The sequence below is a fragment of the Lissotriton vulgaris genome, chromosome 5 (genome assembly GCF_964263255.1).
Source record: "Lissotriton vulgaris chromosome 5, aLisVul1.2, whole genome shotgun sequence".
In the NCBI taxonomy this organism is placed as follows: domain Eukaryota; kingdom Metazoa; phylum Chordata; class Amphibia; order Caudata; family Salamandridae; genus Lissotriton; species Lissotriton vulgaris.
Genome location: NC_141693.1, coordinates 25,686,017 through 25,712,233, shown reverse-complemented (window position 1 = coordinate 25,712,233; position 26,217 = coordinate 25,686,017). Strand labels below are relative to the sequence as shown.

Genomic DNA, 26,217 nt, shown 5'->3' with positions numbered 1-26,217 from the left:
CCACCTCTATTTGCTTTTCGAAAAGAAGCCAGTATAGCAAACAAACTCGTAAGAGCATCAATGCCTTCCAGAGAACAAGTGACCCTAAGAACCATGATTGGGTTGCCACCGATCCAAGGCCACCACAAATGTGGCAGCTGCAATTGTTGTGCGACCACTGAAGAAGGCACTATTTTCAAACATAAGGAAATCACATGGAAGAATGAAGCATCCACTAATTGCAAGTTACGTTACGTGATATATGGAGTGAAATGCCCGTGTGATTTGCTTTACATTGGCAAAAGCAATCAGGAAATCAAAACTAGAATTCAACAGCATAAATCGAGAATAAAACGGAAGGTGCCCAATGCACCCTTGGTACATCATTGGCAACTCAAGAACCATACAGAAACTGAGTTACGATGGACAGTGATCGCCAAAGTGGAGCAGGACAAGAGAGGAGGTGATCTGGAGGCAAAACTGTCAAGACATGAGGCAATGATGATTGTCAAATTTAATTCAGCAATAGAAGGGTTAAACGAACTTTCTGAAATGTACAAATTATCCTAAAGAGAGACACCTAGCCACATGGAAGGACTTTTTTGACAATAACACATAGAGCCCTATGGACCATAACTGATTTCAAACTATGATAAGTACAAAAAGGACTGAGGAACGCACTATTAACATCACTGCATGCTAAGAATGACCACTTCAATATTGAACTGAATCTACAACAGGGACTCATGAGGAAGAGACTTCTAACCACCTTGCGCTGCATATTCTAGTTACCAGAAATGAATCCAAAATAACGACTACCACTCACCTCTTATACACTACAAGATGGCACCCATGAAATTTAATGACATATCGAATAAGTCGGTAAACCGAGCTTATAATACTAAACAATTATTCACTAGCGCGTATAATCCACTGAACATCACACAAAGGGCCTGCTACAACAAATAAATTGTAAAAACTACACATTCTAAGATGGCGCGACCCGGAAGACCCGGATATACCAAAGCCCGGCGCGTCTAAGCCAGAACAAGTGGCCGCGCTAGAATTGAGCTGCAGGAGCCGGCGCACATCGAAAACTGCCCGTGACTAAGGTAAGCGCTAGGACTGAGCTCCGAGTTATGCTCAAGACCGTTCCTTAACTTACCCGACGAATCCCCGGGCCACACTCAGGATTCTTGGAGAGAGATGCCAGAAGCATTCTTAAATACATTTCCGAGCGCAATGCTATCGCATTGATCCCTAACTTCTCCGGTTGAAGCCAGAAACAGTCACAATTACATTATCGAGCGCAATGCTATTCTGGTTGACACAAACCTTTGTTTGTTCTTTCAGGGGTGCCATCGATACAAACAAATCCCTTCTACCCACACCTACCGATTAAGAAAACGATTAGGTAAGAATTGATTTAAAATGCAGACAGAAAGTTTATGAAACCCCATAAAAGATCATTCAGTAGATAATTCTCCTAACCACATTCCCCATGTTCTGTTACAGGGTAGAGTGTGTGAATATCACGAAGAAACAGTGAGTAGTGCTTGATTCTTTAACGCTTTGTCCGAAGGCATATATGTTGGTACAGCTCGGCTGAGCTCTGTGTTTCATGTCATTTAGATTGTCCCGCGTTATGGGTCTGAGGAACACTACAATTTATTTGTTTCAAAATATGGAGGTAAGATGCATGTAGGTGGATGTTGAGCCATCTAGTCAATCCCAATATGGTTAGAAGCAGACACCCAATACGGGTCTCCCCTCTTCATTTACAGTGTGTGGTCCGCATGAGAACTCCACAATAAGAAGAGTTTGAAACGCGTAGACCTTGTGTTCTCAAAGCCATAAGAACATCAACTAATGAATGGAATTTTGTAGATTATAGAGTCATGTTTACATTATAATCTATGGCTATATATAAAAAAAGTTTGTTTTGAAATAATTTGATTGATGATGTAAATAGGAATGGTATGATTGTAAGTATGTCTGAGAGTGCTTGACTGAGATCTGTAGTGATAGTGAGTGTGATTGTTTGGAGGGGAATGTTTTATTGTACAGAATGTTTTTTCATATATTGTATGTCATAAGGTCTTTTTGAAATGTAAAAATCTGATAAAAATGATCAAAATAACTCAAATTAAGTAAAATAAAATAAAACATAGGATTGATTCAAGAAACTAAGGTCCCCTCACTTTATGTTCCAGTCAAAGTTGAGATTAAAAACAGACAGTGAATTGAGATAGGCAGCATTGGCATTTCTCTATTATATAGTACATAACACAGTGGCTTGGCCTTGCTGCTTGGGAGCCCATACCCAGTGGTGTTTAGTAGCTCAGTCTCTGCATGGGCATGTGAGCCCCCCACCTTTGGGTAAGACGCTGCTGACCCAGAGTCACCCAGGCGCCAGCTATGGGGGCCCTCAGTCTCTTAAGGGCATGTGAGCCCCCATCTTTGGGTGAGACGCCCCTGACCCAGTGCCACCCAGGCACCATGGGGGCCCTTAGTCTCTTAAGGGCATGTGAGCCCCCCACCTTTGGGTAAGACGCTGCTGACCCAGAGTCACCCAGGCGCCAGCTATGGGGGCCCTCAGTCTCTTAAGGGCATGTGAGCCCCCATCTTTGGGTGAGACGCCCCTGACCCAGTGCCACCCAGGCACCATGGGGGGCCTTAGTCTCTTCGGGCATGTCAGCCCCCCACCTTTGGGTGAGACGCTGCTGATCCAGTATTACCAAGGCACTAACCATGGGTGCCCTCAGTCTCTTACGGGCATGTCAGCCCCCACCTTTGGGTGAGACATCACTGACCTAGTGCCACCCAGACACCAGCCACGGGGGCCCTTAGTCTCTTACGGGCATGTCTGCCCCCACCTTTGGGTGAGACGCCCCTGACCCAGTGCCAGCCAGGCACCAGCCATTGTGGCCCTTAGTGTCTGTATGGGCACGTAACCTCCCCACACCTTTCTAGGGTGAAACACTTATCAGCTGGTTTCACCCAAGCACCAAGTTTTTCAAGTTTGTGTAGTTAATTCACTTCAATATTCATATGTCATCTTCCCTTTCGATAATCTTATTATCTGTGGAAATACTAATCAGCCATGTTTCATAATTGCCTTCATTTGCCTACCAATTTTAAGGATAGCCACGAGGCGTTGGCCTCAGAGTAGGGTGATGTCATTAGAATATGTCTCAGATAAGGTGCTTACGCAAACTCCTGGCCGTCTGCCCATTTAGTTTCAACCAGTCTTTTGGGAGGTACAGGATTGAAAACTCCCCCAACATCTCCAGAGTGAGGGATCACTTAATTCATTTATTTATTTTGAACATTTTATATAGCGCAAACATGACCACCGAGGGTATCAAAGCGCTTTACAGACTATGCATCACAAGGGGTGTAAGCAAACAAAACAGAATAAACAAAGCAACAAATTCAACATCTAAAATTGCCCAACATTCTCGTGAGGGGAAGCAAACCACAACAGAATCAACAAAGCGACAAAATCACAGTCTAGAATTGTCCTACATATTCGTGAACCAGGTGGCTGGGCCGAAGTCAACGGCTATGGACCCGGAATCAGAGGAAGGGGCCAGGCTGAGGCAGAAACGTCTTCATCAGGAGCCCCTTGGCTTCTTTTTTGAAGAAGACAGAGGAAGGGTTCACCCTGACTTCGGGGGGAAGGGAGTACCAGATCCCCTGAGCCATCCCTGAGAAGGCTCAGTTATAGGTCTTATATTTTTTGAATTTTTGTGGTTTAATCAAAAGGGTACTGGAGCTTCTGGAGGCTCCAGAACCACAGGAGAGCTCCAATTTCTGCGTGAGGTACAGCTGGGTCTTGAAGTGAATGGCTTTGTGAGCCATGCATGCTACTTTTAGCTGTATCCGAGCTTCAAATGGCAGGCAATTCAGTTCCTGAAAGTCCTGAGAGATGTGATGGTATTTTTTGTGCCAGTTAGGAGCTTCACAGCTGAGTGGAGAGTAGCCCTAAGAGGAGCCGTCCTCACTCTAGGCAGGCCGCAAGTGTTGCGCTATCATAGTCCAGCTTTGAGATCACCAATGCTTGTTCTGCAACCTTTAGGTCACGAGCCGGGAGGAAGGGTTTAAGTTTCCTAAGTAAGCTGAGTTGGAAGTTCGCTCCTTTGGTGAGGGAACTGATGTGCTCTCTGTGGTTACAACCCTCTCTATAGAGAAAGACTCAATGTTGAAACCACCCTCAGACTTACTGCCAAACAGTCATTATGGCTACTGCTATTGAGATTATAGGAAAAGAGTTAATATTGATACCGCCTTCAGCCTTCTTAAGAAAGAGTCACTGTCAATACCAACCACCAGGAACACACCTCAACCCTTCGCTACCAAAGACTGTCCAATATTAAGACCATTATTGTTATGGGTCAGGTTGTGGATTACCCCAGAGCTAACTGAATATAAAAATGGATTGGTTGAAGTTTTGAAACTGGACACGAGCAACAAGATCCCTTGGTTCAAACACGTTAAAAGCTGGTTAACAAAATTGGGTTTATCCCATTTTTGGAGTCAGCCGGAATCATTGAATGTGTCCTCAAAGAAAATAGTTAAACTTTCTTTTTGGGCCTTTGTGAGTCATGATGCTGTATATGTTCGAGCACATGGCCCTTTAACCGAAAAATTTTTACTGGTGAAAAATGTAGCCCAGTTTGAAATGTTTCTTGATGAGATTCAGCCACCATTAGCGAAAACCTTGTACTTAAAGTATAGGTATGGTATACTAAGAACACGAGAAACCGAGTCAAAATGGGGGAACGTTAGTAGTGATAAATGTACCCTATGCACAAATAATGCAAGAGAAGACACTCTTCATATTTTGTTTTTCTGTCCAAGTTATGTGGAAACTAGAAAAAAATGGATAGTGCCATTGTGCCGTAACATTGGAACAACTTCGCATAAGGAAGCTGGAAGAATATTAACTACGGACACTAGTCAAGTAATAGTGTTTGGTATCAGTAGATTCCTCCTGGCAGTAAAATTCATTAGACAAAAATTGTCACTGCCATTTTAAATGTCTGGCTGTTATAACCCAATTTAATCTTTTTTTAACTGTGTAAATATTTTAAACTTTTTTTAATTATATTTATTGATGTGTGTTTCAAGCCCACTCCCGTGATCTAGCTGTGAAGGCTCAGGGATAGTATTTGGTAAAGCACTAGCACTTTTTGAATTGCACACTTTTGTATACTGTTGACGATAATGTGGCCACGTATATGATGTATTTTGCATATATATTATGTGTTTTGTATATCTTTTATGATGCAATTGCAACGAAATAAAGATTATTGAATTGACTGTCCACAGACCCATCACCACCCTCCTTGATTATCAGACACAGTCTACAGATCCTACAGGAACACACCTCAACCCTTATCTACCAGAAACTGTCCACAGACCCATCACCGCCACACTTCTCTACCAGAAACTGTCCACACCACCCTATCCATCACCACCCTCCTTGTTTATCAGACACTGTCCGGGTCTGTGGTAGGGTCTGTGGAGAGACACATTCTCTACCAAAGACTGTCCACAGACTCATCACCACCCTCCTCCTTTATCGGAGATTGTCCACAGACCCACCAGGGCAAGGCACACACCACAACTCTTCTGCTCCAGAGACTGTCCACAGACCCATCACCACCAGCCTTCTGTCTCATAAATTGTCCACAGACCCACCCGGCACCCGCGGTATACAAAGCCCTCTCCTTCCGAGATTGTCCACAGACCTACCTGGCACCTGCAGACACACGAAGAGCAGGAGGAGGGCCCTCGGGAGGGGCCCCACGGACGGTCTCCGGCTGGACGTCATGCTGGCGCGGGCTGACCTCGGTTCTTGCTCTCTGACCCCTGGCAATCCACAGACCCTCGTCCTCTGGTGTGGGGTTTCCCAGGCAGCCTCGACCCTTGGCTTGTCCTGTACCTGGTGCAGGCCTCGAGGGTCAGCAGCCACGCAGCGCCTGGAGGCGGCACTTCAAGGAGCTGCTCCTGGTTCCAGAATGAGGCTCCCGCAGGGCTGGCGCCGATGTTGATCTTGCAGTTATCGGACGTGTAACTTTCTCCCGTGTAAGCAGCGGTGCTGTTTTAACAGGTGAGCGGTTCCCTAGGCCACGCCCACTCTTGCACCAAGACCTGTTTGAAGGGCCCCAGGAGTGTCTCTCGGTGACTGATGGAGGGAGGGAGGGTGGGAGGGAGGTCACCTGTGAGATGGAGGGTGAATCACGAGGGAGGGGCAGATGAGAGGCCGCAGGCGAGGCGGCCTCCGAGGCACCCCTGCCCCCGCCATCACAGCTTCATTTATATTCACTCATCCACCGAGTCATCCATCCCTCCCCGGAGATCCCGTCACTGCTCCTAGGTTATTCAACCACCCACTCACCCTTCACCATGAACCAAACCATCTGATGTTAACTTTACTAATTCACCCATTCACTCAGTCACCGAGTCTCTCTGTATTCATTCACCGATGAAAGCACCCCCACACCCACCCTCCCCAAACCTCTGTATCCACCCACACCCCACACCCCACTCCGTCCAAACCTCTGTATCCACCCACACCCCTCCCTCACCAAACCTCTGTATCCACCCCACACCCCTCCACTCCAAACCTCTGTATCCACCCACACCCCTCCCTCACCAAACCTCTGTATCCACCCACACCCCTCCCTCACCAAACCTCTGTATCCACCCAACACCCCTCCCTCACCAAACCTCTGTATCCACCCCACACCCCCACTCCAAACCTCTGTATCCACCCACACCCCTCCCTCACCAAACCTCTGTATCCAGCCAACACCCCTCCCTCTCCAAACCTCTGTATCCACCCACACCCCTCCCTCACCAAACCTCTGTATCCACCCACACCCCTCCCTCACCAAACCTCTGTATCCACCCAACACCCCTCCCTCTCCAAACCTCTGTATCCACCCAAAACCCCTCCCTCTCCAAACCTCTGTATCCACCCACACCCCTCCCTCACCAAACCTCTGTATCCACCCAACACCCCTCCCTCTCCAAACCTCTGTATCCAGCCAACACCCCTCCCTCTCCAAACCTCTGTATCCACCCACACCCCTCCCTCACCAAACCTCTATATCCACCCACACCCCTCCCTCACCAAACCTCTGTATCCACCCACACCCCTCCCTCACCAAACCTCTGTATCCACCCACACCCCTCCCTCACCAAACCTCTGTATCCACCCAACACCCCTCCCTCTCCAAACCTCTGTATCCACCCACACCCACCCTCCCCAAACCTCTGTATACACCCACACCCCACACCCCTCCACTCCAAACCTCTGTATCCACCCACACCCCCCTCACCAAACCTCTGTATCCAGCCAACACCCCTCCCTCTCCGAACTTCTGTATTAAACCCACACCCCTCCCTCACCAAACCTCTGTATCCACCCCTCACCCCTCCACTCCAAACCTCTGTATCCACCCCTCACCCCTCCACTCCAAACCTCTGTATCCACCCCAGACCCTTCCCTCCCAACCTCTGTATCCACCCTAACCCCTCCCTCACCAAACCTCTGTATCCACCCCACACCCGCCCTCCCCAGACCTCTGTATCCACCCCACACCCCTCCACTCCAAACCTCTGTATCCATCCACACCCCTCCCTCACCAAACCTCTGTATCCACCCACACCCCTCCACTCCAAACCTCTGTATCCACCCCACACCCCTCCCTCTCCAAACCTCTGTATCCACCCAACACCCCTCCCTCTCCAAACCTCTGTATCCACCCAACACCCCTCCCTCTCCAAACCTCTGTATCCACCCCCACACCCGCCCTCCCCAAACCTCTGTATCCACCCACACCCCTCCACTCCAAACCTCTGTATCCACCCACACCCCTCCCTCACCAAACCTCTGTATCCACCCCACACCCCTCCACTCCAAACCTCTGTATCCACCCACACCCTCCCTCACCAAACCTCTGTATCCACCCACACCCCACACCCCTCCACTCCAAACCTCTGTATCCACCCCACCCCATCCCTCCCCAAACCTCTGTATCCACCCCACACCCCTCCACTCCAAACCTCTGTATCCACCCCACACCCCTCCACTCCAAACCTCTGTATCCACCCACACCCCTCCCTCACCAAACCTCTATATCCACCCAACACCCCTCCCTCTCCAAACCTCTGTATCCACCCACACCCCTCCCTCACCAAACCTCTGTATCCACCCACACCCCTCCCTCACCAAACCTCTGTATCCACCCAACACCCCTCCCTCTCCAAACCTCTGTATCCACCCAAAACCCCTCCCTCTCCAAACCTCTGTATCCACCCACACCCCTCCCTCACCAAACCTCTGTATCCACCCAACACCCCTCCCTCTCCAAACCTCTGTATCCAGCCAACACCCCTCCCTCTCCAAACCTCTGTATCCACCCACACCCCTCCCTCACCAAACCTCTATATCCACCCACACCCCTCCCTCACCAAACCTCTGTATCCACCCACACCCCTCCCTCACCAAACCTCTGTATCCACCCACACCCCTCCCTCACCAAACCTCTGTATCCACCCAACACCCCTCCCTCTCCAAACCTCTGTATCCACCCACACCCACCCTCCCCAAACCTCTGTATACACCCACACCCCACACCCCTCCACTCCAAACCTCTGTATCCACCCACACCCCCCTCACCAAACCTCTGTATCCAGCCAACACCCCTCCCTCTCCGAACTTCTGTATTAAACCCACACCCCTCCCTCACCAAACCTCTGTATCCACCCCTCACCCCTCCACTCCAAACCTCTGTATCCACCCCTCACCCCTCCACTCCAAACCTCTGTATCCACCCCAGACCCTTCCCTCCCAACCTCTGTATCCACCCTAACCCCTCCCTCACCAAACCTCTGTATCCACCCCACACCCGCCCTCCCCAGACCTCTGTATACACCCACACCCCACACCCCTCCACTCCAAACCTCTGTATCCACCCACACCCCTCCCTCACCAAACCTCTGTATCCACCCAACACCCCTCCCTCTCCAAACCTCTGTATCCACCCACACCCACCCTCCCCAAACCTCTGTATACACCCACACCCCACACCCCTCCACTCCAAACCTCTGTATCCACCCACACCCCCCTCACCAAACCTCTGTATCCAGCCAACACCCCTCCCTCTCCGAACTTCTGTATTAAACCCACACCCCTCCCTCACCAAACCTCTGTATCCACCCCTCACCCCTCCACTCCAAACCTCTGTATCCACCCCTCACCCCTCCACTCCAAACCTCTGTATCCACCCCAGACCCTTCCCTCCCAACCTCTGTATCCACCCTAACCCCTCCCTCACCAAACCTCTGTATCCACCCCACACCCGCCCTCCCCAGACCTCTGTATCCACCCCACACCCCTCCACTCCAAACCTCTGTATCCATCCACACCCCTCCCTCACCAAACCTCTGTATCCACCCACACCCCTCCACTCCAAACCTCTGTATCCACCCCACACCCCTCCCTCTCCAAACCTCTGTATCCACCCAACACCCCTCCCTCTCCAAACCTCTGTATCCACCCAACACCCCTCCCTCTCCAAACCTCTGTATCCACCCCCACACCCGCCCTCCCCAAACCTCTGTATCCACCCACACCCCTCCACTCCAAACCTCTGTATCCACCCACACCCCTCCCTCACCAAACCTCTGTATCCACCCCACACCCCTCCACTCCAAACCTCTGTATCCACCCACACCCTCCCTCACCAAACCTCTGTATCCACCCACACCCCACACCCCTCCACTCCAAACCTCTGTATCCACCCCACCCCATCCCTCCCCAAACCTCTGTATCCACCCCACACCCCTCCACTCCAAACCTCTGTATCCACCCCACACCCCTCCACTCCAAACCTCTGTATCCACCCACACCCCTCCCTCACCAAACCTCTATATCCACCCAACACCCCTCCCTCTCCAAACCTCTGTATCCACCCACACCCCTCCCTCACCAAACCTCTGTATCCACCCACACCCCTCCCTCACCAAACCTCTGTATCCACCCAACACCCCTCCCTCTCCAAACCTCTGTATCCACCCAAAACCCCTCCCTCTCCAAACCTCTGTATCCACCCACACCCCTCCCTCACCAAACCTCTGTATCCACCCAACACCCCTCCCTCTCCAAACCTCTGTATCCAGCCAACACCCCTCCCTCTCCAAACCTCTGTATCCACCCACACCCCTCCCTCACCAAACCTCTATATCCACCCACACCCCTCCCTCACCAAACCTCTGTATCCACCCACACCCCTCCCTCACCAAACCTCTGTATCCACCCACACCCCTCCCTCACCAAACCTCTGTATCCACCCAACACCCCTCCCTCTCCAAACCTCTGTATCCACCCACACCCACCCTCCCCAAACCTCTGTATACACCCACACCCCACACCCCTCCACTCCAAACCTCTGTATCCACCCACACCCCCCTCACCAAACCTCTGTATCCAGCCAACACCCCTCCCTCTCCGAACTTCTGTATTAAACCCACACCCCTCCCTCACCAAACCTCTGTATCCACCCCTCACCCCTCCACTCCAAACCTCTGTATCCACCCCTCACCCCTCCACTCCAAACCTCTGTATCCACCCCAGACCCTTCCCTCCCAACCTCTGTATCCACCCTAACCCCTCCCTCACCAAACCTCTGTATCCACCCCACACCCGCCCTCCCCAGACCTCTGTATCCACCCCACACCCCTCCACTCCAAACCTCTGTATCCATCCACACCCCTCCCTCACCAAACCTCTGTATCCACCCACACCCCTCCACTCCAAACCTCTGTATCCACCCCACACCCCTCCCTCTCCAAACCTCTGTATCCACCCAACACCCCTCCCTCTCCAAACCTCTGTATCCACCCAACACCCCTCCCTCTCCAAACCTCTGTATCCACCCCCACACCCGCCCTCCCCAAACCTCTGTATCCACCCACACCCCTCCACTCCAAACCTCTGTATCCACCCACACCCCTCCCTCACCAAACCTCTGTATCCACCCCACACCCCTCCACTCCAAACCTCTGTATCCACCCACACCCTCCCTCACCAAACCTCTGTATCCACCCACACCCCACACCCCTCCACTCCAAACCTCTGTATCCACCCCACCCCATCCCTCCCCAAACCTCTGTATCCACCCCACACCCCTCCACTCCAAACCTCTGTATCCACCCCACACCCCTCCACTCCAAACCTCTGTATCCACCCACACCCCTCCCTCACCAAACCTCTATATCCACCCAACACCCCTCCCTCTCCAAACCTCTGTATCCATCCCACACCCTCCCTCTCACAACCTCTGTATCCATTACCCACACCCCTCCCTCTTACAACCTCTGTATCCATTCCCCACACCCCTCCCTCTCACAGCCTCTGTATCCACCCCACACCCCTCCCTCTCCAAACCTCTGTATCGTATCCACCCCACACCCCTCCCTCTCCAAACCTCTTTATCCACCCCACACCCCTCCACTCCAAACCTCTGTATCGTATCCACCCCACACCCCTCCCTCTCCAAACCTCTGTATCCACCCCACACACCTCCACTCCAAACCTCGGTATCCACCCACACCCCTCCCTCACCAAACCTCAGCATCCACCCAACACCCCTCCCTCTCCAAAAATCTGTATCCACCCCACACCCCTCCACTACAAACCTCTGTATCCACCACACCCCTCCCTCACCAAACCTCTGTATCCACCCCCACACCCCTCCACTCCAAACCTCTGTATCCACCCACACCCCTCCCTCACCAAACCTCTGTATCCACCCAACACCCCTCCCTCTCCAAACCTCTTTATCCATCCCACACCCTCCCTCTCACAACCTCTGTATCCATTCCCCACACCCCTCCCTCTCACAACCTCTGTATCCATTCCCCACACGCCTCCCTCTCACAGCCTCTGTATCCACCCCACACCCCTCCCTCTCACAACCTCTGTATCCACCCCCACACCCCTCCCTCTCCAAACCTCTGTATCCACCCCACACCCCTCCCTCTCACAACCTCTGTATCCACCCCCACACCCCTCCCTCTCACAACCTCTGTATCCATCCCCCACACCCCTCCCTCTCACAGCCTCTGTATCCACCCCACACCCCTCCCTCTCACAACCTCTGTATCCACCCCCACACCCCTCCCTCTCCAAACCTCTGTATCCACCCCACACCCCTCCCTCTCCAAACCTCTGTATCCACCCACACCTCTCCCTCTCCAAACCTCTGTATCCACCCCACACCCCTCCCTCCAAACATCTGTATCCGTCCCCCAGACCCCTCCCTCTCCAAACCTCTGTAGCCACCCCACACATCCCTGCCCCTCCAAACCTCTGTATCCACCCCACACCCCTCCCCTCCAAACCTCTGTATCCTTCCACACCCCTCCCTCTCCAAACCTTTTTATCCATCCCACGCCCCTCCCTCTCCAAATCTCTGTATCCACCCCACACCCTCCCTCTCACAACCCCTGTATCCACCCCCCACACCCCTCCCTCTCACAGCCTCTGTATCCACCCACACCCCTCCCTCTCACAACCTCTGTATCCACCCCCACACTCCTCCCTCTCACAGCCTTCTGTATCCACCCCACATCCCTCCCTCTCACAACCTCTGTATCCATCCCCCACACCCCTCCCTCTCCAAACCTCTGTATCCATCCCCCACACCCCTCCCTCTCCAAACCTCTGTATCCATCCCCCACACCCCTCCCTCTCCAAACCTCTGTATCCATCCAATCTGCCACCCACACACTGACACTGGGACAAGAAACATACTGACGCTGGGATTGGTAGGTAGGTAAGTATTTATTTGTTGATTACTTAAAATCATTACAATCAACAGAGTACACATACAAAATAAAATTAGATTAAAAATATGCCGCTACAGTGTACATTTATATCCAAGCAAAATCTACAACTAAGCCCTAACATAGTTTATTTGGCAGCAAACTAAAATAAAGTGCATTGTGCCAGCAGCTATAGTTTACAGTATACAATACATTACTCTAAGAAAGACTTTAAAACAATGGGAACTGCAAAGATAAAAATGCCCAATAAAATATCATTTAAAACAACTTTAGCAATAAAGTGCAATTGTGCTAGTACACTTTTAGCAGCAAAAACTAAAGTACCTTGTGCTAGCTGCTCAAGTTGTCAATATACCCAAAAAATTTAGAACAGTGAAAGATACATAAAAAAACAACCATAGTAAAATTGCATTAGGAACGAAAAGTACATTTGTACGAATAGACTTTATCAACAAAAATAGAATGCTTAGTGCTGGCAACTTTAATTTACAATGTACCATACATCATTCTAATCAGTACTTTATAACAATTTAAACAGGGACACAAAAGAAGAAGTCGTAATAAAATACAATTGTTCAAACCTCAGAGATGGTATGTGTTTCTGCTAAGCAGACTTTATCAGCACTACCCCTGAAAACATTTGATAGCAATATAACAAACAGCAACAGTACACTTGGGCTGGCAAACCTTAACGACGATGGGTTGAAAACCGTGCATAACCCAAGAAATACATTGCAGCATTATAAATAATTTTCGTATCGTAAATATCTTCACTTCAATTGTCAATATTACAAAATTTATTTTCAACTATAAAAATAAACCTAACAAATCGGGAAATAAGACGGGTGGCGGCTCCATTTAGACATAGAATGAGGCATTTCTACAAGATCGTCCCCCAATTCATTAAAAATAGGCTTTAATATAGTTTTCTGCTCTTCTAACAATTTGGGGCATAAAGTTACTATATGCACTAAGGTTTCCTCACAAGAACCACATAACCTACACAATTTAGAAGGCCACTTGCTTTCCCATTTTGGTATTCCATCTTTAGTCGGATATCTCCTGAACTACATTTATTCTTAACTAAGGGTTTTAAATGGAACAACAAATATGGTTGGGGAGCCAATTTACCAAAGGAATTTGCAATTGACCATAAGTGTTTTTTTTTCCTAAGTTAATCTTTATCTATTATAGTCGACAATAAGATAGCTGATCGGTTAATTGATTTTTTATAAAACACTTTACTCCTGATTTCATCTTCTAGGTTTGGACAATCAAAATGCGTAGACACTCATTTAAGTATGTTTGCCAACTTCTCGCGTATTCACTTCTCATCATCTCATGCCAACACTGATTTGCAAGGGAACCCTCTTCATTACGAGACAATGACAATAAGGTTTTTTAAAATGTAGATAGTCGGGCCAATATTTGTCTTTTTAGACCAAATTCTAGTCTTATATTGGCATGGCTAATATATCTGGGATAGGAAAATACTGACTCTTGGACAGGAAGCTGATTCTGGGACAGGAAAATACTGACACTGGGACAGGAAACTGACACTGGGACAGGAAAATACTGACTCTGGCACATGAAACATACTGACATTGGGACAGGAAACTAACACTGGGACAGGAACTGACAATGGGACAGGAACAGGAAACACACTGACACTGGGATAGGAAATATACTGACTCTGGCACATGAAACATACTGACATTGGGGCAGGAAACTAACACTTGGACAGGAACTGACAATGGGACAGGAACAGGAAACACACTGACACTGGGATAGGAAATATACTGACTCTGGCATATGAAACATACTGACATTGGGGCAGGAAACTAACACTGGGACAGGAACTGACAATGGGACAGGAACAGGAAACACACTGACACTGGGACTGGAAACAAACTAAAACTGGGATTAGAAACATACTGAGACTTGGACAGGAACATACTGACACTGGACCAGGAAATGTATTGTTACAGGGACAGGAAACATACTGACACTAGGACAGGAAATATACTGACACTGAGACATGAAACATACTAACACTGGGGCAGGAAAAACACTGACTCTGGGACAGGAACATACTGACACTGGAACAGGAAAGGTACTGACACTGGAACAGGAAACGTACAGACACTAGGACAGGAAACGTACTGATACAGGAACCGGAAACGTACTGACACTGATACATGAAACATACTAACACTGGGACAGGAAACCTACACTGGGAGAGGAAACATGCTGACACTGGGACAGGAAACGTACTGAAACTGGGACAGAGATTACACTGGGACAGGAAAAATACTGACACTGGGACAAGGAGGGACAGCAAGATATGATGACACTGAGACAGGAAGATACTGACACTGGGACATGAATGGTCTGACACTGGCACAGGAAACATACTGACACTGGGACAGGAAACATCCTGACACTGGGACAGAAAACATCCTGACAATGGGACAGGAAACATACTGACACTGGGACAGGAAACATACTGACAATGGGACAGGAAACATACTGACACTGGGACAGGAAACATACTGACACTGGGACAGGAAACATACTGACACTTGGACAGAAAACATACTGACAATGGGATAGGAAACATACTGACAATGGGACAGGAAACATACTAGCACTGGGACAGGAAATACACTGACACCGGGAACTGGAAACATACTGATCCTGAGACAGGAAACTTACTGACACTGGGACAGGAAACTGACACTGGGACAGGAAACATACTCACACTGGGACAGGAAACATACTGACACTTGGACAGAAAACATACTGACAATGGGACAGGAAACATACTGACAATGGGACAGGAAACATACTGGCACTGGGACAGGAAATACACTGACACCGGGAACTGGAAACATACTGATCCTGAGACAGGAAACTTACTGACACTGGGACAGGAAACTGACACTGGGACAGGAACATACTGACACTGAGGAATGTCTGACTAAATATCGAAATCAAAAATATCGAAGTACAAAAATATCGGGACAAAAATATCGAAGTCAAAAATATCGGAATCCTATCCCTAACAAGGTAAGTACAAAAATATCGAAAAAATAATATCGTAGTACAAAAATATCGTAATTAAAAATATCGTTTTTTTAAATGTATTAATAATAATGTAAAAATAATTATAAAATACATATAATGTTACAAATATTAAATAAAAATATTAAAACATAATTAAAAAATTAAAACTAATACATATACATTTAAAATGAATTAAAATCTTAATAATTAAATGTAATTTTATATTTTTTTATTTCATTTAATTGATTTAATTTAAATGTATTTTATTTTTACCCTGTACGACTGTACCCCAAAAACACAAAACTGACCCTGAACCCTAAAAATACCCCTTTACCCAAAAACCCAAAACTGACCCTGAACCCAAAAAATATCCCTGTACCCCAAAAACCCAAAACTGACCCTAAACCCTAAAAATACCCCTTTACCCAAAAACTGAAAACTGACCCTGACCCCTAAAAATACCCCTTTACCCAAAAACTGAAAACTGACCCTGAACCCTAAAAATACCCCTTTACCCATGAACTGAAAACTGACCCTGAACCCTAAAAATACCCCTTTACCCAAAAACTGAAAACTGACCCTGAACCCTAAAAATACCCCTTTACCCATGAACTGAAAACTGACCCTGAACCCTAAAAATACCCCTGTACCCATGAACTGAAAACTGACCCTGAACCCTAAAAATACCCCTTTACCCATGAACTGAAAACTGACCCTGAACCCTAAAAATACCCCTTTACCCATGAACTGAAAACTGACCCTGAACCCTAAAAATACCCCTTTACCCAAAAACTGAAAACTGACCCTGAACCCTAAAAATACCCCTTTACCCAAAAACTGAAAACTGACCCTGAACCCTAAAAATACCCCTGTACCCATGAACTGAAAACTGACCCTGAACCTTAAAAATACCCCTGTACCCAAAATTAATTAATATTATTTAATTACCAATTAATTATTAATTAACAATAACAATAAAGTAAATATATTAGCACATTTGCTGTAATTAATTTAATTTAATAATTAATATTATTTTGCACAATTAATTAATTAAGAATAACAATAAATTATATATATAAAAAATCACTATAATTAATGTAATTAAATAATTAATAATAATTAATTACAAACTAATTAATAATTATAAATATGTTAAAAATTATAATAATTAATTAACTAATTAATAGAAATTAATTACCAATTAATTAATAATTAAAATATGTACAAACATATATCAATTAATTAATTATTATTAAATTACTTCCCACCCTATTCCCCTATAAACCCAAAACCCGCTACAGAACATATTTATCAATTAATAAATTAATTAAAAATAATAAAAAATTAATTCTCAATTAATTAATTAATAATTCCTACTAATTAATAATTAATTTAACATAATTAAATTACTTCCCACCCTATTCCCCTATAAACCCACAACCCGCTACAGTAGTAAAAGACAATATTTAATAAAATGACATTAAAAATAAATAATAAAACATAATAAATACAATATAATATACACTAAATTTATTTAAAAATTGATATTAGTAACATCAAAGTTATTAATTTCGATATTATTAACATCAATATTTACAACTTCGATATTACTGATATCATACCAATATCGATATTTAGACTATCGATATTACTTACCTTCGATATTTTTGTATTTCGATATTTAAACTTCGATATTTTTGCATGTCGATATTTAAAAATCGATATTTTGTCTGTGTGCCGACACTGAGACCTCAAACTTACTAACAGTGGGACAAAGATTATAATGGGCCAGGAAACATACTGGCACTGGGACAGGAAACACACTAACACTGGGACAGGAAACATACTGACCATGGGACAGGATACATACCGACACTGGGACAGGAAACATACTGATACTGGGACAGGAAACATGCTGCCACTGGGACATGAAATATACTGACACTGGGACAGGAACATACTGACACTGGGACAGGAAACATAATGACACTGGGACAGGAACATAATGACACTGGGACAGGAGCATACTGACACTGGGACATGAAAAATACTGACACTGGGACAGGAAGCATTCTGACACTGGGACAGGAAACATACTGACACTGGGACAGGAAACATACTGACTCTGGGACAGGAAACCCTTGACACTGGGACAGGAAACATGCTGACACTGGGACAGGAAACATACTGACAATGGGACAGGAAACATACTGACACTGGGACAGGAAACATACTGACACTGGGATAGAAAACATATTGAGACAGGAAACATACTGACACTGGGACAGGAAACATACTGACACTGAGACAGGAAACATACTGACAATGGGACAGGAAACATACTGACAATGGGACAGGAAACATACTGACACTGGGAGAGGAAACATACTGACACTGGGACAGGAATCATACTGACAATGGGACAGAAAACATACTGACACTGGGACAGGAAACATACTGACACTGGGACAGGATACATTCTGACCCTGGGACAGGAAACACACTGACACCGGGAACTGGAAACGTACTGATCCTGAGACAGGAAACTTACTGACACTGGGACAGGAAACTGGCACTGGGACAAGAACATACTTACACTGAGACATAACATTTACTAACAGTAGGACAAAGATTATAATGGGACAGAAAACATACTAGCACTGGGACAGGAACCACACTGACACTGGGACAGGAAACATCATGATCATGGGACAGGAAACATGCTGCCACTGGGACATGAAACATACTGACACTGGGAAAGGAACATACTGACACTGGGACAGGAAAAATAATGGCACTGGGACAGGAGCATAATGACACTGGGTCATGAAACATGCTGCCACTGGGGCATGAAATATACTGACACTGGGACAGGAAACACACTGACATTGGGACAGGAAACACACAAACAGTAGGATAAAGAGTACACTGGGAAAGAAAACATACTGAGAACGGGAACTGGAAACTTACTGACACTGGGACAGGAAACCTATTGACACTGGGACAGTAAATATACTGACCCTGGGACAGGAAACTGACACTAGGACAGGAACATATGGACACTGAGACATCAACCTTACTGACAGTGGGACAAAGATTATAATGGGACAGGAAACATACTGGCACTGGGAAAAGAAACATTCTGATTCTGGGACAGGAAACATACTGATTCTGGGACAGGAAACATACTGACACCGGGAACTGGAAACGTACTGATCCTGAGACAGGAAACTTACTGACACTGGGACAGGAAACTGACACTGGGACAGGAACATACTTACACTGAGACATCAAACTTACTAACAGTAGGACAAAGATTATAATGGGACAGGAAACATACTGGCACTGGGACAGGAACCACACTGACACTGGAACAGGAAACATACTGACCATGGGACAGGATACATACTGACACTGGGACAGGAAACATCATGATCATGGGACAGGAAGCATGCTGCCACTGGGACATGAAATATACTGACACTGGGACAGGAACATACTGACACTGGGACAGGAAACTGACACTGGGACAGGAACATACTTACACTGAGACATCAAACTTACTAACAGTAGGACAAAGATTATAATGGGACAGGAAACATACTGGCACTGGGACAGGAACCACACTGACACTGGAACAGGAAACATACTGACCATGGGACAGGATACATACTGACACTGGGACAGGAAACATACTGATCATGGGGCAGGAAACATACTGACTATGGGATATGAAATATACTGACACTGGGAAAGGAACATACTGACACTGGGGCATGAAATATACTGACACTGGGACAGGAAACACACTGACATTGGGACAGGAAACACACAAACAGTAGGATAAAGAGTACACTGGGAAAGAAAACATACTGATAACGGGAACTGGAAACTTACTGACACTGGGACAGGAAACCTATTGACACTGGGACAGTAAATATACTGACCCTGGGACAGGAAACTGACACCAGGACAGGAACATATGGACACTGAGACATCAACCTTACTGACAGTGGGACAAAGATTATAATGGGACAGGAAACATACTGGCACTGGGACAGGAAACATTCTTATTCTGGGACAGGAAACATACTGATTCTGGGACAGGAAACATACTGACACCAGGAACTGGAAACGTACTGATCCTGAGACAGGAAACTTACTGACACTGGGACAGGAAACTGACACTGGGACAGGAACATACTTACACTGAGACATCAAACTTACTAACAGTAGGACAAAGATTATAATGGGACAGGAAACATACTGGCACTGGGACAGGAACCACACTGACAGTGGAACAGGAAACATACTGACCATGGGACAGGATACATACTGACACTGGGACAGGAAACATCATGATCATGGGACAGGAAACATGCTGCCACTGGAACATGAAATATACTGACACTGGGACAGGAACATACTGACACTGGGACAGGAAACTGACACTGGGACAGGAACATACTTACACTGAGACATCAAACTTACTAACAGTAGGACAAAGATTATAATGGGACAGGAAACATACTGGCACTGGGACAGGAACCACACTGACACTGGAACAGGAAACATACTGACCATGGGACAGGATACATACTGACACTGGGACAGGAAACATACTGATCATGGGACAGGAAACATACTGACTCTGGGATATGAAATATACTGACACTGGGAAAGGAACATACTGACACTGGGACAGGAAAAGTAATGGCACTGGGACAGGAGCATAATGACACTGGGTCATGAAACATACTGACACTGGGACAGGAACATACTGATACTAGGACTGGAAACATACTGACACTGAGAAATTAAACCTACTGACAGTGGGACAGGAAACACACTGACATTGGGACAGGAAACACACCGACAGTAGGATAAAGAGTACACTGGGACAGAAAACATACTGAGAACGGGAACTGGAAACTTACTGACACTGGGACAGTAAATATACTGACACTGGGACAGGAAACTGATACTAGGACAGGAACATATGGACACTGAGACATCAACCTTACTGACAGTGGGACAAAGATTATAATGGGACAGGAAACATACTGGCACTGGGACAGGAAACACACTAACACTGGGACAGGAAACATACTGATTCTGGGACAGGAAACATACTGACTCTGTAACAGTAAAGATACAAGAGACTGAGACAAGCTATATAGATATATATATATTTATTTCAGTTAATTGAAACCATTACATTTATGCAGTACACGAAATGTATTAAAAACAATCGTAAAAATGACAATAAAAAATAATAGATAGTGTTATACAAGGACAAGGGAAACGCCTAAACTGCTTATCGCTGATCAGGGAGCTTGCCCTACAATCCCTGCAACGTACCTGTTGCTGCATTCACTCCAGCCACCGCTGAACCTCGCGGTACCCGCTGCGCGGGTCCCGCATCGCCCGTCTTGTTGGGCGCTTCGTCGAGGAGTAGGATCTCTGCCTGGGACCTTGGCTGCTTTACAGGGCGGGAGGAGAACATTCCTGCAGGGCTGCGAGCGCCAGGTGAGGGACAGGGACTCCATTTCCCAGGAGTCCCTGTGTTGCCATCACCTGCACCTGGACGCTCTCCCTGGTTGCCCCGCCCCCGACCACCGAGCTAAAGGTGCTGCCTGCTTTGGAACATTGGGAAACGCCTAAACTGCTTATCGCTGATCAGGGAGCTTGCTGTACAATCCCTGCAACGTACCTGTTGCTGCATTCCCTCCAGCCACCGCTGAACCTCGCGGTACCCGCTGCGCGGGTCCCGCATCGCCCGTCTTGTTGGGCGCTTCGTCGAGGAGTAGGATCTCTGCCTGGGACCTTGGCTGCTTTACAGGGCGGGAGGAGAACATTCCTGCAGGGCTGCGAGCGCCAGGTGAGGGACAGGGACTCCATTTCCCAGGAGTCCCTGTGTTGCCATCACCTGCACCTGGACGCTCTCCCTGGTTGCCCCGCCCCCAACCACCTCATCCCCTTATTAGGAACAGCTGATCCCCGCTACGCGGGACGCGTGCGGGACGCCCGGGCAAAGGGCGGGCCCTCTGTGGCCCTCAGAGACCCGAGGAGCCTGGCCTGGGCCACCACCCCTGCCCGATTTCCCTAAGACCAAGTGATTATTGGACACAGAAACTGTAAGTCTGCTAAAACATCCAATTTCTGGACACTGGGTTGTTAGTTGTCAACAAACCATTAAGCATCAAATGCATGGGCCTGTTATCTAATTGTTTTTAACACAAAAGGCCACTTGAATTTAGTACTGGGGAGTGTTATGAATTGTCGTGAGACCAGAAGCATGGCTATCGCAGGAGCGAAAAAGTTAACTGGGACTCTGGATGATTTTATTGTTCGCACCCACGCATTGATTGATGAGGGGATAATACTAATGGACAGGAGGGTGCCGCAAGATCTGGCTATGGCCAAGAGATCTTCTCTAGGCCTTATTGCACAGGCTTGTACGCCTAACCCCGAGTCCCGTCCCAATACTCTCGCAATGGTACATAACACTGGGGATACTGGTGATTCTGCTGTCTTAAGCTCACAACAGGACCTGGAAGCCACTCCCAACCTTATCTTTACAACAGAGAGTGGCCTAGATAGAACTGAGTCAGAAAACCCGCCCCGGCCAAGTGATATAAATCAAAGGGGCTTGAAAGAAGGGGCAATCCCCAAACAAAAGGCTAATAAACCCACTACCCGCAAAGGGAAGAAAGCACAAACTGCCCACAATCGAAATAATTCCATTTTAGATCTGCCAATTAATAACTCGGCAGTCTGTGCAACTGACACTGGGGGGGTGCACTCGACAAACATTGGTCTGCCTTTAAGCCTTCCAGACGACACCATTATTGATAAAAGTCTGGAGGAAATTCTTGAACTTAGTGGTGATGTTACTAACTTAGCCAAATATAGTCAGGATGGGAGTGGGTCAAGTACGGTTATTAATAATAATATTCTGAACATATTAAGATCCCTACTTGAACCCATAGAGGTCAGGTTACGCTGTTTAGAAACCATCTTGATGAATATCCATAAGGATATAAGTGCCCCTAGCCTTATCTCGAATCCTAAGACAGCCCACATCGCTAATACAGCCAATAAGACATCTTCGGCTGGCAAAAGTGTCACCGTGGCTAATAACAATGCCCCTAAAAACACTAGTAATACTCCTACTTTGGGAGGCACTAAAGCCAAGGCCACCGAGTCAAAACAACTAGAGAATCCAATTAAACCCAAGTCAATTCCCCAAGTTAAACCTAATGATCTTACCCCGCCGACCCCAAACCCTGACCCGACCCCCAGAGTTAAGGCAACGGCCCGTAGAAATATCCATCTTCCCCCAGATGCCTGCCCCTACGTAGTGATTCTTACTGGAGTCACTGAAATCCCATCTTCTGAAGTAGAATCCCACCAGGCTCTAAAAAATAAAGTGTGCCACTGGCTCTCCAAAAACCATCCCCTACCGCCGAATATGCCAAGTAACATTCTAATGGTGGAGAGAACCCCATGGGTGGGAGGGAATAGAAAAAACTTACAAGGGGATTGCGTGGTGGTCACTTTTGAGAACACACAGGTGGTAGAATATATATGCAGAGGATCACCTAAATATCAAGTTAGCACTGTTACTGCTAGGCCCCTCTCATATTTCTACCTACCCGGGAATCAATCAGATAATAGATGGAGTTGGTTAAGGGGCCCACATGAGCAAAAAGCAACTCAGAGGTTTAACCCCCCATGGGAGGTGCACCCTCCGGGCTGGGACGAAGGTGGGGATGAGGGATGGAACCCGGTCAGGAGAAGAAGAGGAAGACCGTTGCAAGGGGGGTTTGCTGCAGGGCCGCATAACAGTCACCCATTTTATTACCATCAGCCTGCCAACGGATATGATAACCATTTTAACTTTCCGATTGCTAACCGTTATGATTGTCTGTCAACCCTGGATTGGGTCGACTGACAAATACAGGTTTCACCAGTTAGACAGAGGTCCAACAACAACCTCCACACCTCTCTGCAAAAGGAAAATAGCATTCTGGATGGGCAGATGCTAAACCCAATTCCTATTATTGGCAAGGGTGCGGAAGATGGGGCTCCGTTGCAAACAAAAACAGATGAGGCTTGGGGTTGTCGGGACATTACCATGGCAACCTGGAATATTGCGGGTCTCAAAAATAAAGTGGATGATCCCATCTGGCGGGACCTAATAGGATCTATGGATTTAATTGCTATGCAGGAGACCTGGGACACCCAAAATCCATTGACAGTGGATGGGTTTACTCCTTTTTTATACCAGCTGTTGGGTCAATGAGGTGGCGAGCTAGAGGGGGATTGTTAACCCTGATTTCTGCTAAAATCCCTGGGACATATACGCAAATAGCTACTGGCTGCCCTTATTGTCTTGCTGTTTTAATTACTTATAGGAGACACCATAATGTCCTGGTTATAAACTTCTATAATTAATTTGACAGGGATAGTCCAGTTAGTAATTTGACGATGTTAAGTGCTTTTTTGGCTGATTTTAAAGAGTCGGCAGAGCATGACTGCACCATCTTGTTGATGGGAGACTTTAACATTCACGGATGTCAGGACAAATGTCCCCCCAATGTGTTATTTGGTACCCCGGACGAAGGAAACACCCACTTTGAACATTCAGAACAGGGTATTTTTTTGGAAATAATGCTGGCCGAAAATGGGTTTATCTTGCCAAATGGGTGTGAGGGGGACATCCCCACCTTCATAGGTCATGGCAGTGGCTCCGTGATTGATTACATATTCCTCAGTAGTACCTGCGGAGTCCAAATTAGTAGTTATTTAGTTCTAGGGTCCCACTTTAGTGATCATAACCCTATGGTATTAAAAGCAAAGAACTTGTTTGTTATCAAGGATAGCTGCCCAAACCTGGTAGTTAAACATGACATGCGGTTGACAGACCAAGCACGCAGAATCAAATGGTGCAAGCTAATCCCAGAAGAGTTTTTTTTGTAACCTCTGTCTTAGTAGTAGGGATGACCTAATGTTGTGCATGGATGATCAGTCTGGGGACAGTGAAGTAATGGAGGCGTATAAAAAGGTTTGCCTCGACATTCTCTCCAACCTGACTCGTCAGGGTAAAGGCAGAACACAAGGGAAGGAAGGCTGGTTCGACAAAAATTGCTCAGCAGCCAACCATAAACTTAAGGTTGCTCTTAAGTCTAACCCAGTAGACAGACGGCTCTTGGCCATCCTCAGGAAAGAATATAAGACCTCAATTGAAAGAAGGCGGCGTGAAATTAGAGAGGACGCCTGGGCTGCCCTGACCTCAATAGATGTTTTAAAAAGCAGCGCCAAGTTCTGGGCGGTGGTTAATCAACCTTACTTCTCGGATTCCAGTAATAATGAATTGGACTGTGGAATCCAAGAAGAGCGATGGCACTTGCACTTTAGGTCTGTTTATGAAGAAGAGACTATGGTGGCAGAAGGTATGACTGCCTTCCCTCAATCGCCTTATACTTTAAATGTGAATGAGGAGGAGGTGGCAGTGGCCATCGGCATGATGACCAGTAATAAAGCCCCTGGTCCAGATGGCGTTCCCTCTGATCTTTTTAAAGTCGATATTTTATTTTGGTCCAAAGTTTTAGCTAATGTTTTTAATAGAGTTTCTAAGACAGGCATTCCTGAGTCATGGACACAGTCGGTTATTGTACCCATTTACAAAAAAGGGGATCGGGGGGATCCTGGCAATTACCGACCCATATCCCTTATTGACTCTGCAGTCAAGGTTTTAGGGAGAGTGGTTTTAGGTAAACTGACCAATTGGTTAGAGGAGACCAATACACTCTCCCCTTTACAGTACAGCTTTCGAAAGGGGCGCAGTACTATTGACCAAAGCCTAAACCTACAGTTGCTTATTGGGAAGTACACCTTAGCCAAGCAAGGGTCATTGTTTATCGCTTTTATGGATCTGTCCTCGGCGTTTGACCGAGTAAACAGATCCAAATTGTGGGGTCAGTTACTCAACATCGGAATAGACCCCAACATAGTATATTTCCTATCAGACCTCCATAGGGACCTTACAGCAACGGTCCGTTACGATAGAAAGGGGAACTGCACGGAAAAAAATTAGCATTATCAATGGTGTGAGACAGGGGTGCATTCTTGCCCCCCTGCTCTTTACTTTATATATCAATGACCTAGGTAGAGTTTTGGGTGCAGCTTGCAAGGATATCCCGAAGGCAGGGAAATATTTACTGCCGGCCCTACTGTATGCGGATGACGCTGCCCTCCTAGCTAGAACTGCAGTAGGACTCCAATGCCTGTTGAACTCTTTTT

At 46.9% G+C, this 26,217-nt stretch overlaps 1 protein-coding gene across 1 annotated transcript in view; it reads right to left on the bottom strand.

The window, feature by feature from the left end:
• LOC147710035 (uncharacterized) overlaps positions 1 to 6,049 on the bottom strand; it is a 95,164-nt gene extending 89,115 nt beyond the window's left edge. The window contains exon 1 of the mRNA XM_086920700.1: positions 5,740 to 6,049. Within this exon, the coding sequence (XP_086776826.1) occupies positions 5,740 to 5,818 (79 nt within the window). The 5' untranslated portion in view covers positions 5,819 to 6,049. The remainder of the gene's footprint in view (positions 1 to 5,739) is intronic.
• Positions 6,050 to 26,217: the final 20,168 nt, after the last annotated feature.